Source organism: Lolium rigidum, chromosome 3 (assembly GCF_022539505.1).
Source record: "Lolium rigidum isolate FL_2022 chromosome 3, APGP_CSIRO_Lrig_0.1, whole genome shotgun sequence".
Classification (NCBI taxonomy): domain Eukaryota; kingdom Viridiplantae; phylum Streptophyta; class Magnoliopsida; order Poales; family Poaceae; genus Lolium; species Lolium rigidum.
The window spans coordinates 233,956,435-233,973,680 of NC_061510.1; the positions used below are offsets into that span (position 1 = coordinate 233,956,435).

At 49.8% G+C, this 17,246-nt stretch overlaps 2 protein-coding genes across 2 annotated transcripts; one reads left to right on the forward strand and one right to left on the reverse strand.

The window, feature by feature from the left end:
* The first annotated feature begins 5,626 nt into the window (after positions 1–5,626).
* LOC124699118 (uncharacterized acetyltransferase At3g50280-like) lies at positions 5,627–7,203 on the forward strand. The gene has a single exon (XM_047231475.1). The coding sequence runs from the start codon at positions 5,627–5,629 to the stop codon at positions 7,037–7,039; it is 1,413 nt and encodes a 470-aa protein (XP_047087431.1). The 3' UTR covers positions 7,040–7,203.
* A 3,767-nt stretch (positions 7,204–10,970) lies between these two features.
* Positions 10,971–12,485, reverse strand: LOC124696187 (F-box/FBD/LRR-repeat protein At1g13570-like). The gene is made up of 2 exons (XM_047228950.1): positions 11,517–12,485; positions 10,971–11,426 (listed from the first exon to the last, which is right to left on the reverse strand). The coding sequence occupies exons 1-2, from the start codon at positions 12,483–12,485 to the stop codon at positions 11,064–11,066; spliced, it is 1,332 nt and encodes a 443-aa protein (XP_047084906.1). The 3' UTR covers positions 10,971–11,063.
* Between the last annotated feature and the right edge of the window lie 4,761 nt (positions 12,486–17,246).

The following is a 17,246-nucleotide window of genomic DNA, read 5'->3' on the forward strand; positions in this document are numbered from 1 at the left end:
GAGGAGTACCAATGGTCCACAAAAGATTCCCTTGGACATCAAAGGTAACTACCATATCATCAAATGCAGCCAAATGCATGATGGAATTAAAAAATACGCCTTTTGAATGCGTGGGGATCGCAAAATGATTGTGCTCAACCATTTGGTGCCTCCAAACTCCAGTATTGGACGAGTAGGTCGCCACTGCTTCGATACGTCCAACAACGCTACCGAGAAACTCAGACTCATCTATACACCATGCCTGCTGATCTATGAACTCGAACACATGGAAGTGGGAGGAGACGGCGGGTTCAAACCCAAGGCGAGCAACCTCCACCTTGCTGGACCAGTCCGTGGCAGGCACGACAACCCATTTCTCGGTGGCGGGATTACACACCACATAATCCATCAGCTTGGGGTTAGTGAAATGCCATCGGCGGCAGAGCAGGAGGCCATTGCAGCAGTCCAGGATGTCAAGGCTGTTGTATCCAGGCAGGAAGGATAGTGAAGGGTCGACGAGAGGTTCACCTTCCCCGGAGACGTTGGTGAAGTAGCGAGCTATCTTGGGGAAGCGGTCTCTGTTGTACCCTTCATAGAAGAAGCCGGCGAGGGATTGGGGCAGCTTCTTGCGGTGGTCGCGGTGGGAGAAGAGGTCGCGCCAGCGCGTGGCAACACACTTGCAGCAGCAGGTTGACTTGTAGGGCACCCGCGAGATGATGTCGGTGAGGATGTCGTCGGTCAGCTTGTCCATCGGGCTACCCTCCACGCACTTTCCCTTCTTCTTGGAGCCCGGCGCCATCACCGTCCGTGGAGGCGTGGAGACGAGGAGCGGCCAATCTGCGCACATCAGAGGACGGAGAGGTTAGAGATCCATCCCGGCAGTGAGGGGAGCGTGAGGGAAGAGGGGATCTACCAAATGCAGAGTGCGCGAACTCCGGAGTGGGGAGCGGCGGCGAGAGTGGCGGCGAGAGCGTCGGGCTTGGGTTTGGGCGTGCGCACCAGCAAGATGCGCCGAGACACAAGTGAAGACGACGGGGAAGTGCAGATTGGGCCGTGTAGACCCTTTTCCTTTTTGCTGGAATGGGCCGCCTGAGTCTAACGTACAGCTTTCAGAAGAAGAAAATAAGGTCCAATAGATGCTTGTTAGCCCTCAAAAAGAAAGAAGAAAAAAAATGTTGTTCTAAAAAAATAGATGTGATAAAGAAACTTTAATACTCCCTCATCCCAAACTATGCTGCATATGATTTTTATTCAAACTCAAATTTTCAAAGTTTGGCAAAAAAAAAGAGAAAGTATCAATCAATACTATAATATCCAACTTATATTACGAAAGCCACCATAAAGTATCTTTTAAGTATTGCAAGAATTAACATATTTTTCTTTGTACATGGTCAAAGTATGCAAAATTTGACTTGAATTAAAAATTATATACAAAATATTTTAAGATGGAGGGAGTAGGATGTAAACGGATCAAATGGGATCTCTCACGAGATGGCACCTTCCAGGAAATTTCATAGGTTACAACTGCACGTTGTCCGTCAACCTTCGTCATTTTGCTTCATTTTTCCTTTGTATATGGTCATTTGGTTCCGATAGTACCGGCAGATTGGAAGTTGTTATTAGCACTGACCTAATTTTATGTACTATCTTGCTTTCAAGAAGGGATCACTTGTTTGAGTTGTCTCCCAGCCCGATGTCAGCTATGACGACATGGAATGACAATCATCTACAAGCACAGCTAATATTTGTAAGCAATGCATGCACGCACATGCCATGAACCAAATTGCTCACATGCTGGGCAACGTACCAGGATTTGGCTTGTAGAATGGTTAATGGTAGACGTCTTGCTTGGTCTTTGCCACCAACTTTTTAGCTTTCTAAATTGTGAGAAATATACACAATAATGAAGAATATACTCCCCAGTCCCCACCAAGAAGCGTGAGTTTAGTACAAGATGTTTTGCTTCGTCTTACATTTCGGAACATGAGTTAGTATCTAACAAACAAAACTAAATGGATTCCTTGGCCAGAGAACAGCCACTTCTGCAGCATAAAGGTCCTTTTCACGTCAAGCTTTTGGATTCTTGCCATGTGATATAAATGCCTATCGATTCAATATTAATTACCTATATTTACATATCTATATTTTGGATTTTTATTATCAGATAGATGTGTATATACCAATTCCAGTACTAATACCTATGAAGATTTTGGATTCTTATCATTTCAAGCAGAGGGTAAGCAAAATCTTGTATTCCATGGATCATCTGCTCCAGTTTCTTTTGGTACTCGAGAGAGGGGATACATCACCGAACTCGTGTTAGTGTTTCACCTCGAACGCTCCTCACGAACCCCAGCCATCGTGCCTCCATCCCTCTCCCCGCCGCCAGCGGCGTGTGAGCCTCCGAGAAAATCCCGGTCGATGCTGATGGTGGTGGCCCTTCCCTCCCTCGTCCCCTCGGTCGCACGTGGCGGTGCAGCTCGTGGCGACACACCATCGCGGGAGCTCGATGACACCCGTCGCGGGTTGGCTGGCGACCAGCAGCTATGCACACCCCGGGCGCCTCACCAAGATGAGCGGCTCGGCTCGATGAGCAAACAGATGGTGGTTGGTGCAGCTAGTCCTATGCGGGTTCCAGGGGCTCCTAGCACGCCTGGGATCCCATCCCCTAAACATGGTGTGGCTAGGGTATCAGATTCGGGCCAATGGCCTCAATCTAGCGTCTGCCTAGCAATCCCTTCCCGCGTTCTGCAGGTTTGACCGATAGATGTTCTTCCCGTTAAGACCCTGCTATTTGAGTGTTGGTTGGATGTCCAGGACCCTCCTCGTCCGCTCTGGTGGACTTGTTGTCGTGGTGGTTACATCATCATGTGGGTGGTAGAACTTGGATGCCGAGGTGGCAGCCTTGGAAGGTGGATTTCTCGGGCGACTCTACGTTCAGCGACGTGGCGGTGGTGATGGCCTCGTTCTTTGGTCGTGTCGATGGCGAGGAGTGGGCGGTGGGGGGTCCGGGTTTTGGTGGCGTTTCGACAAAGGCAGCTCCCAGATCGTGTTTCGGATGCCTGACTTGGGAACCATTGGGTCGCCTGAGATACTCAGGGTGGCATGAAGGTTTTTCTGGACGAAAGCTTAGCATTTTGATGCCAATGTCGACAATGCATGTGGGTGTCATAACCCTCTCAGTCTCGACGAAGCGGCGAGTTGCGGCGTTGCCATCTTGAGGGTGTCACTGTGGATTTCCGATTCCCCTCAGTCTCGTACATGTGTTTTTGGCAGCATGTTTTGGTTTTCCTTGTATTTTTTGTTGTTGATCTTGATCTGCTTTGTAGGAGGATTTTCTTACCACCTTGTATTAGTTTGGCTGTTGTAGATTTATATTTAGTTTGGTTGGGTTGGGTTTAAGGGTTTATTGACGGGGCACCAACAGCAACAAAAAGCTACTAGTAATCGACTAGAGTACTATAAATAAATCTATATATCCCAACAAGCAGGATGCCCTCGCCATCGCCCACTATGCGCTTGATGTCGTTGCGCACAGTGAAGCCGTCGCCTCGGCCACGCGAGCGCATAGAGCTCACCTCTTGGGACGTCTCCATGCTTTCCGCCAATTACATCCAGAAGGGTCCTCTTCGAGCATAGCTTCGATGTGGTTGAATGAAGAATTGGATTGTTACAGAGTAGTTCTTATTAAAGAATCTGGAGCAATGTTTGAATGCACCCGCATAGCATCGGAGGATCAGGGGCACTACACTATGCACTGCCTCTACCATGCGTCCTCCCCGATCAATGTCAATCCATGGTACAATTTTGCCATCGAACTTCCAAATTTCTACAATGATTCGCAAAAAAAAAAAAATTCTACAATGATTATAGTTCTATTTTTGAAGAAAAATTGCATTTGTAGATTCTATTTATAACAATATATTTGAATGATCCGCTGAACGCGCGGACACTTAGCTAGCATATTTATATTTATGCATGGTTACACTCTACACATATTAATTAATTTTGACTAAAAATTACATGGAACATAGACGGATGGAAGATGTAACCGGACCGAATAGTATCTATGAGAATATGGCACCTTCCACGAAATTTCGAGGTTCACAACTGCACGTTGTCCGTCAACCGTCGTCAGTTTGCTTCTTCGTTCCTTCGTTTATTGTCTTTTGGCTCCGCTAGTATCGGCAGATTAGAAGTTGTTATTAGCACTAACCTAATTCTATACTACTATCCTAGTTGCAAGAAGGGATCACATATCTCGCAGCCCGACGTCAGCTATGATGCCATGGAACGACAATTGTCTACCAGAAGAGATAATATGTGTAAGCGTGCATGAACACACGACAAATTGAGCACATGCTGAGCAACGTATCAGATTTCGTTTGTATTGGTTTGGACAACGGTAGATGTCTTGCTCAGTCTTTTCCACAAACTTTAGCTTTTTTAGATTGTAATTGCTCCTTCTCGAAATAGACTTTTGTCCCGCAACCACACAATACAAGTATATATCTGGGCCACATTACAACCAAGCCCAACAGAAACTATAGAGAAAGAAAAAGAAAACAAATGCCGAAACCGGCAACTCGACAAAAACGATGACGGCCCGCAACCGCTACGTCCTCCGGCTCCGGAGGATTCCCACCATGCTCCTAGCACACCGAAACGCCGCATACTGAAACATCATATTCAACAAGGAGAACGACGACAACACCACTCTTGTCCGGAGTAATCCTAGGGTTTCCCCTGGTACGCGGAAGGGAATGTAGAGGGGTACATCCGACACCCTCCAGGAAGGCAAGCCGACATGGATTTCTAACAACCCCCCAAAACCACCACTCTGGACGATTCGACGAGTTCCACCCGACATTCCGCCTACCAGCACACGCCACCACGGTCTTAAAATCATGCTCGCCATCTCCCTGTGGAAATCAGCGCAAGGCCTAGAGGAGGAAAAGGGAGACACCAGGGCCGGAGGAAGCACACCATAGCCATGCTGCTGGAACTACCTCCATCGCCTTCGCGGCAGCTGGCCGGACGTGGCAGCAAGGACAAACCAGACTCATACTAGCCCGGACGGGCCTACACTGGCCCGCGAAGTCCCCCCTCCCCGCCAAGATGCGGCAGGCCGGCCGTAGCGCCACCACCGCCGACGTGCATTTTCCGCGTCCAAAGAAGGCCTCCGTCCAACGAGGGGCAGCCCGCCCAACCCAGATGGGCCAAAAATGTTCTTATCATCTAATATGATAAAGGCCTCTCAATTACATATTAATTAATCTCCGTCTTTTTTTTTTTTGAGAATGGAGGTAATACTACCTATATTTACGGTAGGAGTACATCAAGATTTTGGATTCTTATCATCTGATAAATGCGTATCAATTCATATCAAGATTTTGGATTCTTATCATCCAGCAGAGAGCAATCAAAATCTTCTATTCCTGGATTTATTATATGTAAAGAACAAATCTCCAGAACATGCGGCGACGCTAAGTTCTTCACGTCCTCTAGAGGGGGATCCATTAACTTTGGCTGTGTTGGGTTTAAGGGTTTAGTGACGGCCGGGGCACCAGCTATAAATCCATCTATTCCAGCGCCACAGCTGAACCACGAGGTGAAGGCTGCTCCAGTCCAATCCCAAACGAGCAGGATGCCGTCGCCGTCGCCGATGCTGCGCGTGGTGTCGTCGCGCACGGTGAAGCCGCCGCCTCGGCCGCGCGAGCGCATCGAGCTCACCTCCTGGGACGTCTCCATGCTCTCCGCCAACTACATCCAGAAGGGCCTCCTCTTCGCCCCGCCCGCCGACCCCGCGCTCCACGTCGTCGACCACCTCGCCGCCGCCCTCGCCGACGTGCTCGCCGAATACTTCCCCGTCGCCGGCCGCTTCGTCACCGACAAGCACCGCGACGACACCGGCAACGTCGTGGGATGCTCGGTCTACATCGACTGCGACGGCCAGGGCGTCGAGATCATCCACGCCGTCGCCGACGGCCTCGCCATCGCCGACGTGATACCTCCCGACGCCGACGTGCCGCGCGTCGTCCGCTCCTTCTTCCCGCTCGACGATGCCGTCAACTACGACGGCCACGATGCCCCCCTCTTCGCCGCCCAGGTGACCGAGCTCGCGGACGGCGTCTTCGTCGGCTTCGCGTACAACCACGCGCTCTCCGACGGCACCGCCTTCTGGGACTTCCTCAACGCCTGGGCCGAGATCGCGCGCTCCAAGCTTCTTGCGGCGCCTGCGGAAAGCCCGCGCCTAAGACGGGCGCCCTTGTTCGAGCGGTGGTCGCCCGACGGCGGCGTGGCGGCGCCGATCGTCCTGCCGTGCGCCGACGTGTCAGAGCTCGTGGAACGGCTGTCCCCGCCGCCGCTGCGCGAGCGCATGGTCCACTTCTCGGCGGAGTCGCTGGCGGCGCTCAAGGAGCGGGCCCGGCAAGAGCTCCTGGCGGCCGGGGACACGGCGGGCGCCGCCGCCGTGACGCGGTTCCAGGCGCTGACGTCTCTGCTGTGGCGGTCCATCACCCGCGCCAGGGGGCTGGCGCCGGACCAGGAGACGGTGTGCCGCGCGGCCGTGAACAACCGCGGGCGGCTCCGGCCGGCGCTGCCGGCGGAGTACTTCGGGAACACCATCTACGCCATCGGCACGGAGGCGGTGCGCGCGCCGGAGCTGCTCGAGCGAGGCCACGGGTGGGCGGCGGGGGCAGTGGGGCGCGCGGTGGCGGCGCACACGGACGCGGCCGTCAGGGCGCGCGTGGCGGCGTGGATGGCGAAGCCGATGGTGTACACCCTCACCTGGTTCGACCCTTATGGGACCATGATGGGGAGCTCGCCGCGGTTCGACATGTACGGCTGCGACTTCGGGTGGGGGAAGGCGGTGGCGGCGCGGAGCGGCAAGGCCAACAAGTTCGACGGGAAGACGTCGCTGTACCCCGGCCGGGAGGGGGGCGGCAGCATGGACGCCGAGCTCACGCTCACACCGGAGCACATGGCGGCGCTCGAGCAGGACGAAGAATTCTGGGCCCTCGTGTCGCCGGACGCGCCAACGCCGGTGGGGAAAGCTTGATCTGAACATTTTTCCAGCCGACCAGAGGTGTCTACCTCGTACTAGTACGAGTCCAGTGCCAAGACTCATCGGACATGGCTTACCTTTTCGTTTGTCCTTGATCGCATTCCTTTGTTTCGTTGCTATCTCACCCACTAGTTGTTAGTGCACTTTCTGTTCAAAACCTGCGTCTAGTCATTGTCATTTGAACCGGAAGGAAAAAAGACTGTCATTATCTGGCAGCTCTTGTCGGCACTTGTGCTCCTTGTATGTTCCTTTTGCAAATAAATGACAGCTCTTGTCTGCACTTGTGCATTTTACAGAGAAGACGTATCACCTACTTGGATACCTCAGCTTGCTTGGCATGACATTTAGCACCTACTAGGAAATTTTGGGGTATTATGGACGAAGGAAGGGGTTCAGCGTCTGACAGAGGTTTCAAAAATGCAAATTTGATGGCAAACTCACCTCCTGCCAGTATGTTTGTTCCAAAGAGCGTTAAAAATCATCAGTAGATAAAAGAGATAACATAGTTAAGAATCCTTAAGTTAACATTAGAATTGACTGCCCAGTTCATATGACCCTTACAGTAAATCGTGAAGCTGAACATTTGGCAATATCTGATCTTTTTCTGGAACATAACCACATATTTCAACTGCCAGAAGCATGTCTCCTATTGCCGTCACATCGAATGAAGCGCAGGCGCTTGAAGCCTTGAAGTTGAAATTGCCGATGAGTCGGGTGTTGCACCAAAAGCTGCTCATGAGTTTGCTAGTCAACGAGTTCGTGGACCATCTAATCTCAGGTACACTCGCCGAGATCACAAAAAATATTTGAAAACTAAGAGCCAAAGAGACCTGAAGTATGGTTAAGCGGGTCATATGTTAAAATATTTTCAAGGCAGGGATACAGAGTATCCATCATTCAAACATGTTTTACAGCTGGATTGTGGTGAAAAGATAACAAACAGTTTCTGAACTGATGCCAAGATGAACATTGATTATGCTCATTTTGGTGATGCTATGACCTTTGACACCACTTTTGGAACATAGGCCATTTGGTGTGTTTATTGGACTCAACCATTTTAGAGAAACTATTATCTTCGGCGCTTCTCTTCTCTATTATGAGACATTTGAATCTTTCAAATGGTTGTTTGCTTCTTTTTTATCAATACATAACCATAAGCATCCTGGAACCATATATACTGATCAAAACTATGCAATGGGAAAGGAAGTTGGGTATGTTTTCCTAGTAGCACGACATGGATTGTGTACTTTTCACATTATGCAAAATGTTGTCACCACACAAATTTCCTATATCTCAGAAATTCTAGAACTTTGTGACTGGAGCATCCAATTACAAATGTTGTTTTCTTATTAAGAATATGATAACCTTAGCAAGAAAGTGAAAGGGTGATTGTTGAATGCTCAAGTGACTCTTGCAGCATCAAATATTTTACTGAATGCTCAAATGACTACTCCGGCATCAAAGGATTCATTATCTACTGCCCTAAACAAAAATGAGGTTAATATAGAAGACAAAAGTTCAAAAGAAGGAACAGTTGGGTTGAAAGAAAAAAAATATAGGAAAATATAGGATCAGCTACAACTACCACACCATTATCTAAGGTATATCAAACACACATTATATCATTCAAATGTAATTTACTCCAACATTACTATCTAAAAAAAATTACATGTAGCAGGGGAAAAGGCCGAAAAAAAGAAGCTTAAACAAACAAGAAAATCATCCAGCAGAGCAAACCTTCCAGGAAGACTCGCATGGACATGATAACATTACAAAGATACTATTTTGCAGAACTTACTAAGTTGCCAGCAGTGGCGGAGTTTTGCTGAACTTCTAAAGTTTAGAAATAGCACTATTATTTGGCAATTTTTCGATACAAATGTTCAATTGATCAGCAACTAATTTATTGGATATAACCTAAATTGTCGTTGCTAAAAAAAAAAACTAAACAGGCAATCAGTTGCAATGGGGAATTTGTGGCGACTTGTACCTGACTCGGCTAGACAGTAAATCCTTGGCGTTGGAGCCGCTTGGAGAGTTGCGCCTGCTGCACTTCTGGAAGGAACGGATTGCCAACGGAGTGGCGGCGCCAGGAGCCCAGGACGGACACAGGGCTCCCTACTCTGTGCTCTAGGCTAGGGCTAGAGGAACTAGACGAGGAGGGAGGCCAGGAAGGGCGGAATCTTCTGGGGTGAGAGTGCCGGTGTGGGGTGGCGAGCGGTGGGATGGGAGTGTGGCCATTGCGGCGAGTGGCCAGCAACGGGAGGCTGGTCACTGGAAACAAGGAATCACATCGTCTCTGCCAAAAGAGTTCAGTAAACATTACAGCTAGTTCAGTTGAGCAGCAGGAACTAGTACTAAGAAGAGGAGAGATGTTCAATGGATTTTGTGTGGTGGAAATAGGCTATGTTAGGCTCCTGCCTTAGCAAGAGCAAAGTCACACGAGCTGGCTCCTGATTGACGGTGGAGTACCTTACCCTCATCTGCTTCAGTGGTACGAAAAAGCAAAAGTAGTAAGCTACAAAAAAAAGTAGTGCTCAACTAGTCCGAAAGCAACATCTACAAAACCAAAACCCCAGTAGTTTTCCTTGGTTTAGAGCAAACTTCAGAAGTAGCATACCTGAAAAGGGCCAGCAGTTACTGCCCAAAGTTTACTTGGAATATTGCAAGGGTTTTCAAGTAAATAATAAAAAAAACAAAGCCTAGTGAGGACTGAAATTACAGCTTACACAGTGCATATGAAAATAAAGTTTGGGGTAGGGGATATATGCAGTATATTTACGCAATGACTAGAGATGAAACAAATTCCTGTAAAAACCATAACTTGATGACAACAGTAAATTTGTTGTGTTGTTTATCAACGACTACATGTGAAATGCATTCCTGTAAGAACCATAACTTGATGACAATACTAAATTCCTGTAAGGAATGCAACCAATTGAACCAGAGGAATTACTAAAGAACTCCTAAAACATGAGGCCAAAAATACCTTTTCTAAAAAGAAATAAGAAATCCAGGCAAGTAAAAAGCCCAATGACACAATGCAAAATGCTTACATTCCATGAGCTTTATTATTCATATGGTAAGAGCTAGAAACTATGAACGAGGTCTATGAAAAATTGCCTTCAAAATTGGTATCCTTTTCTATTTTGGGATTTGGTATAACCAAAGACGCAAGAAACAGACCATCAGGGCATCACGAATTGTACTGAAATGCAATAAATCAGTTCACAAAGCCCTGTATCCACAATCAATATATTTCTACTTTTATCACATATTAAACATCTATAAAGATCAGTGCCCAGCGGTTTCTATAAACTCCTAAATCAACTCCCTCTAAATGGCCACAGTCCTAGGGATTTAGAAGTGAACTGTAACTGAGGGATGTGCCTTGCCGTTTTCTGGCTTGCAACCTCCCGTTTCCAGGGCATGACGCTGAGGAACAGCTCATGCTAAATTTGGAGATGATAAGAGCAGGATAGACATAAGAAATAGAGATATTGTTGCTTCATCCAAAAATATAATCAGCCATATGCCTCAAATAGGTGGGCTCCTAACAATTTAACATAGAATGACACAGGATAAGATACCCCTAACTATTTGAATACAGCTCTAACAAAGGAAATCTGAGGATAATTTGAAAACAACCATTGATTGTTCAGGGGTGCACCTCCTTCCTCTCCATGGTTATGGCTGGCTACAGGTATGGTGGTCCTCCAAGATGGTAGTGATGTCCCGACATAACAGGCACAACGGGATCTGTGACCTTTGGAAAATTGGACAGAAAAATATTTTTACTGAAATAGTAGTCAGTGGAAGGGAAGGTGGAGTTCGGAACAGTGAACCATAGGTCCAAATAAAAGATACAAAAAGGGCCAATTTCACAAGTGGAACATGCACATTATGCATAGTAGTGCGCGGAAGGGGAGGTGGCAAATCAAGTGATGCTATTAATCAACCATGTGTCTTTGAGAAGATACTATTGAACATGTCAATCAACTGATGCCAAAATCACTAGTCAGGTTTGAATATCAAAGGGATCAACTACAGATATGTTACTAGCATGCTTCGAAAACCTAACAAAGCTATTCCTTTGTTTCTCAAAACTAATTTGTGCTCCTAAAGATGCCCTATTCTCCAAACGTAGACGCCTTCTTTGGCTTGTCAACCATGTTGTGTTGCAGTCATTTTCACACAGAAATTTCATCACCTCTAGTACTCTTGCACTGGAAATAAGAAACATGGCAAGCTGCAGCTCACGCTTTCGCCCTTTGTATCCTATGAGTACCACTTTCTTCAGATGATGGTCAAGGCATTCAGTCAGATGACCTGTTTTATCGCCGTTCATCGTTTCCATGCTCCGCGGCATTACCATATGAGACTGAAAAGTAGCCATAAATTTTGTCAGTCGCAAGTTCCACCCAGGAAATTTAGAAATAATCTCCCAATGTTCATGAAATGATCAAAGTACCGTGATATGAAGAGCTTCCAGGCAGGGAAAACACTGGAGGAAGTCAACCACAGGTTTAACCTGGGGATCCACCATCTCTAGCGCCAGCGTCTTCACTGACCGGAACTCCGCCGGCGCCGGCAGTCTGACAGCACGCATTGCGTGGAACAAGGCCGACCCAAGCTGCAGCGCCGGGATGCCTACCCCGAAGTACCCGAGCGTCTCCAGCCTGGGAGCGTGGACGACGTGCAACGACGGCCCCCAGTTGACGTCGTGCGCGAGCAGCCTCTCCAGGACCGGCGCATCCTCGACGACGAGGTCCTCGAGCTCGTCAGCCTCCAACAGGCGCCGCGCAAGCGAGACCGAGACCGTGAGGCTGCGCAGGCTCCGGGAGCGCACGCGGAGGGTCCGGCAGCCGAAGACGCGGTCCAGCGAGAGGCTGACGAGCGCGGGGCAGGCAGCGAGCAGGCCGTGCAGCGCGTGGGGGGACGCGTAGGCGTGGCGGAGGGTGAGGTTGGCGAGGTGGGGGAAGGAGGCGGCGGCGGCGGGGAGGCGGCAGTTGGTGAGGTCGGCGGCGGTGAGGGCGCGGCAGGCGTGGAAGGACGGCGGGAGGCGCAGGGGCTCGGAGGGCGGCGCTAGGACGAGATGTTGGAGGTGTTTGAGCGCGAGGGCTCGGAGCCAGGAGTCGAGGTCGGCGGCGGAGGGGCGGGCGAGGAGGAGCTGGAAGCGGACGGCGTTGCAGCGGTGGGAGGCGAGGATGTCGGAGATGGCATCGGCGGATGGGCGGCGGAGGTGCGAGTCGATGAGGTGGAGCGGGGTGGAAGGCCAGAGGCGGCGCCAGCGGGAGGATAGTGCGGTGGTGCGCGCGGCGGCGTCGATTGGGAGGAGGGATAGGATGCTCGTGAGCAGGCAGTCCGGCAGGAGGCTGATCAGGTCGGGATCCTCGCCGGCGGCGGCGGCGGGGATTACGGCCGTTGCTGTATCCGTCATTTCCAGAGTGACAGATTTGCCAACAGGCTGGGCACTTCAGCCTGTAATAGGTGGGGACGTCACGGCTACCCACGGGCTGACCGCCTGTGCCTGTGTGTATTAAACGGATTGCCCGCTTGTGCCCACTTAAGTTGTTCAGGTTGAGCAGTGTCCGCCCTGTCCCGTTTGCTCTCCTTTATTTTTTTTTTGGCCCGACAATACCACTCATTACTCCTCTTCCTTTCTCGCTCTTCGCTACAGTACCTTAAGAGTCTCCTCTCGCTCTCTCGGACGCTCCTCCGACTCAACTCTGACGGCGCCGCCATCTGGAGGAGAGAAGGATGGGTTGCCTGGAGCAGTGGCGGAGCCACAGCTAAGCTGTGTAGTCAAATGACTACACAGTTTTTTGACAAAACAAACTAAAAATATGTAAATAATTACTAGTAAATATTTATACAAATACATGTATTTAACTACACAACATCAAGATGACAACATAGGGTTGCCATTCTGGCTCCGCCACTGGCCTGGAGTGTACATAGTAGTTTAGGTTTTCTTCTTGTAGATTGTATGGCTTTATGCCGGTCCGGAGTCATTTCGTGTGTCCAGATGTTTGGGTGGCCGGAGTTCTCAAGCAGCTCTGGTTGGCTAGCGGCGGCGACTCCTCCCTCGGTGGTGCTCCGATGGCCGCGATGGTGGCGGGCAAAGATCGACGGTGGCAAGATTTGGAGCTCCTGGGGTCGTCCTTGAAGCTTCTCTCAGCAACGAGAATCAACAGCAGCTTGGTGGCGCCATTGCTCCGGTTGGCCAAGGGAGCCACTTCGCCCCGCGGAGCTTGCTGCTCCAGCGGTTCTTCTTCCTCTAGGCTAGAGAGCTAGAGCGGATGATCTTTTTCAACCTCAGCGCGACGCTCATTGTTGATCCTGCCCCAAGTGGTCTCGTCCCCGGTGGCAAGGTTGATGGCCAGAGCATCGAGGTTCCGTAGCATCGGTGGACGACTCGATCGCTTTTCAAGTTTTCTGTTAGGGTCCTTTTTAGAAAAAGGGAAGGCTTGGTTGTAATTTCAAGTTATTTCGGGTTTATCTCTGTAACTTGTACCCACCGACGGAAATGAAGCTTCTAGGTGACCCAGCCCCTGTTCAAAAAAAAAGTTTGGCCCGACAGATATTGCGTGAGTCAGTGAGTGAAACTGACTTTGGACATGCATTTCATCCAGATGCCCACAATGAGTAGCTATACACGGCAATTCTTTCTCTCCCCACCTCCTCTCTCTCTCGTTTTCTAGATCTGGGCCGGCTGGCCCCTCTCCCTCTCTTCTCCGGCGATAGCCGGCGTTGAGGCGGGTGGGGGACCTCTCCCTGTGCAGCAGTAGTCTAGGTGTAGGAGTTTAGGTCTAGGGCTAGTCCCGTTTTGCCTCTATGGCGTTTGGCGACATGCTGAAAGTATAGAGATGGTAAACCTAGAGGGGTGGTGAATAGGTTTCTACAAGTTTTAATTCTTTCTTTGCAATATTAGGCTTTGCGGAATATAAAGGTGAGCCTAATGCAAACTAGGTGAAGCAACCTATATGAGGATACAACTAACTCGAGCACGAAGGCTCTCACGAGCGATTAAATCACAAGTAAGGAGTTCGGTTAGAGATAACCGATAGCACGTGGAGACGAGGATGTATTCCCGTGTTCCCTTCCTTTGCAAGAAGGTACGTCACGTTTGGAGGGGTGGAGGTCCCACGAAGGATTCCCCACGCCACGAAGGCTCACCCTATTCTCCGGAGCCTATCCCACGAAGGAATAGCTCACTCACTTGTGGTAGACTTTGAGGTAGCCTCCAAACCTTCACAATCTTGCCCGGAGCAAATCCACAGCCCGGATGCTTCCGGACTCCTCTTGCCCACCTAGGGTTTCCAAGGAACCCTAGGAAGCAAGCTTATTGATGAATACAAGGGGGAATGAGATTTGGCTTGGTAGAACAGTAGATAGGGTCCTCCTCTAACGATTCCCCGGAGGGATTTGAGTTTGGGTGGAGGAGGAGGGAGATCTGAGCCTTTTGGTGTTTCTAGCAATGGAGTAAGAGAGAGAGAGCTCAAGAACAGCTTGTAGTGTAGTGCCTAACCTGTTCGGAGGTAGGAGAAGGCATATTTATAGTGTTCTTCGAAATATGGCCGTTGGTCACTTGCCACCTCAGCTTTTCTCTCGACAAACCCGGTCAACCGGACCACAGACCGGATTGCCCGGTGCGAGAGGCCGGTCGGACCGGACCAGGGACCGGAGTCACTTTGCGTCGTCCAGGAGTTCCTCCGGTTGGCGCCCGGTTGGCGCCCGGTTGGCGACCGGTCGACCGGACCGTACGCCGGACCCTCCGGTCTGTAGGCCGGCAGACCGGACATCAGACCGGACCACTTCGGCGTCCTTTTGACGCCCGGTTGGCGCCCGGTTGGCGACCGGTTGGCGACCGGTTGACCGGGCCGCACGCCGGACTGGCCGGTTGGGGGGCCGGCTGGCCGGTCGGCAAACCGGGTTTCTGTTGTAGACCCCTTTTCGATTTGTTGTTGAAGTGGGGGGTCTCCTTTAGCCTTCTTGTTCCTTTGATACACCATTTATGCCTCTTTGCCTAATACCTGAGATTATCCTTATAAACATATTAGGCCAAATACTCTAGCACGGTGTCATTGTTACCAAACTAATGGATAAGGGTAAAATACCCTTACAATCTCCCCCTTTTTGGTATACGATGACAAACCGAGCTAGAGTCACATATAGATATTATGATAAGCTCTAAACCTTGATTCCATACAAGATATTACGACAGCTCCCCCGTAATATGTGCACTTGGAGAATTTGCGTTTGAATGCAAAGTGCACCATTTGTGGAACATGAGAAGCTCCCACAATATCTTTAGGAAACAAGCATGGTATGGAGATGTGCATATCAAGATATATAAGCATAGCACACATAATCATCCTAACATAGAGTAGCACACATAATAGTCGTCCATACACATCCATACACGAATTATTCAAAGTAGCAAATGGTTCTTGAGAAATCAAAGCAAATAAGCACAAGCCATATAAGATCCAAATAAAGCAACACCCATGGCTTGTGACGATAAAAGAACCTCGTGGTCATAGACTCTACTCTCTTCTCCCCCTTTGGCATCAGAACACCAAAAATGCGAAGAAAAGAGGAGAGATGCTATCGCACCCATCAGTAGAACTGATGCCCGGAGGAGTAGGAGCTCCCGCCGTCATCGCGTGCAGCTGCATCACCTTCATCCTCATCACCATCATCATCAGCAGGAGTAGGAGCACGAGTAGTCCGAGGAGGAAGGCCACCATGAGCATACATGGAGAAGTCAAAGTTCTGGATCATCTCATCGGTAAGGAGAGGCATCTCCCACTGAGGTGCAACCACAGGCTCCATCTCAGGTCCAGAAGGAGGAACAGGGGCATGCCGTGAAGTCATGAACTCATTCTGGCACCTCCTTATCTCCTGGTTCAAAGCAAGACTCTGATGTGCCACATCATTGGTGTTCTTGCACATTTGCCACATGCTGGAGAAGAAGCGAGCGGCACTGTGCTTGGAGCGCCGAGAGTGGCTAGAGCCTGCTGCAGGATCATGGTGTTCCTTGGAACGGTGCTCATGGGAGGGCATCATGGAAGGGATTTCTGGGCGACCGTCCTGAGTAGGGAACCTGAATGGTTCCATGATGACTCTTTCATCAAGAGTGTTGAGAGTAGCAGGAACAATGTAGTTGATGAGCCGCTGAACATACTGAGCATAGTTGGGAGTCATGCGTTCCATAACTGCACGCTTCGGCTCACGGTGAATAAGATCACAACCATCAATTTTCCTTATCCTGGCAGGGTGGCAATAGTACATCAGATTCAGGTGGTAGTTCCTGACTTCACTAGAATCACCTGACTTGCTGATGAGACTCTCACGGAACATCTTGGCAAGGACAAGGTATGAGTAGTACATCCCAGAGATAGTGGGAGGCCCAGCTGTGGGGTTAGAGGGATAGCAAAAGGAGATGTCACCTCTAGTGAGCTTAGGCCGAGAATGAATTTTGTACCCTTGAGCACGGCCACCACCAAAACCCATGGCCGCACAGAACTGAGTGTAGGTGCAGGAGTACTTCTCCCTGCCAGTCATCCAAGTCATGGTGCGGTCCGCATCATCATGGAAGAAGATGGTGCAATGGAACTGACGGACCAGAAGGGGACAATAGGTGGGATCTTCTTGCTCATCATCGGGCTTGAGACACACAAGGTCATATAGTCCCATACCCTTCAAGGTGTTAACCACAAAGCTATACTTTGTGGCTTCATGCAAGGCAAACTCGTCAGGATTGATGGCATTGGGCATCACAACAGCGTCATTCTTCATACACTCTCGAGTATCATAGAAACCCTCCCATAGGGCTGCTTGTGTCTTGGTCCAGAAGAACTTGTCCCCACCAGTGTAAGTCCGTTGCTCATAGCGATACGGATTCACCGTCCTCATTTCCTGCCACTCAACACGGTTTGCATCCGCAACATTGAAATCTGGCACTATTTCATCATCCTCTTGGGCGGCATGCTTATCCTTTTTCTTACCACCAACTGACTTGGTTCTTCCCCCAGCCGAGCTGCCAATGTCAGTACCCTGATGAGCTTTAGTGGGTACACGACCACTAGAATGGCGAGGTGGATTCTCAGCAGTCCGTCCTCTCTTGGCAACAGTGCCACGTGCATGACCACTCCAACTACCTGTGAATGAGAGAATAGAGCGAGGATAGCAGTGG

What these genes read in the sequence shown, in the direction of transcription:
- LOC124699118 (XM_047231475.1), top strand. Translation starts at nt 5,627, where the DNA reads ATGCCGTCGCCGTCGCCGATGCTGCGCGTGGTGTCGTCGCGCACGGTG.
- LOC124696187 (XM_047228950.1), bottom strand. Translation starts at nt 12,485, where the DNA reads ATGACGGATACAGCAACGGCCGTAATCCCCGCCGCCGCCGCCGGCGAG. An exon ending in TGGAAGCTCTTCATATCACG is followed by an intron (nt 11,427 to 11,516) that starts GTACTTTGATCA and finishes GCTACTTTTCAG; the next exon opens with TCTCATATGGTAATGCCGCG.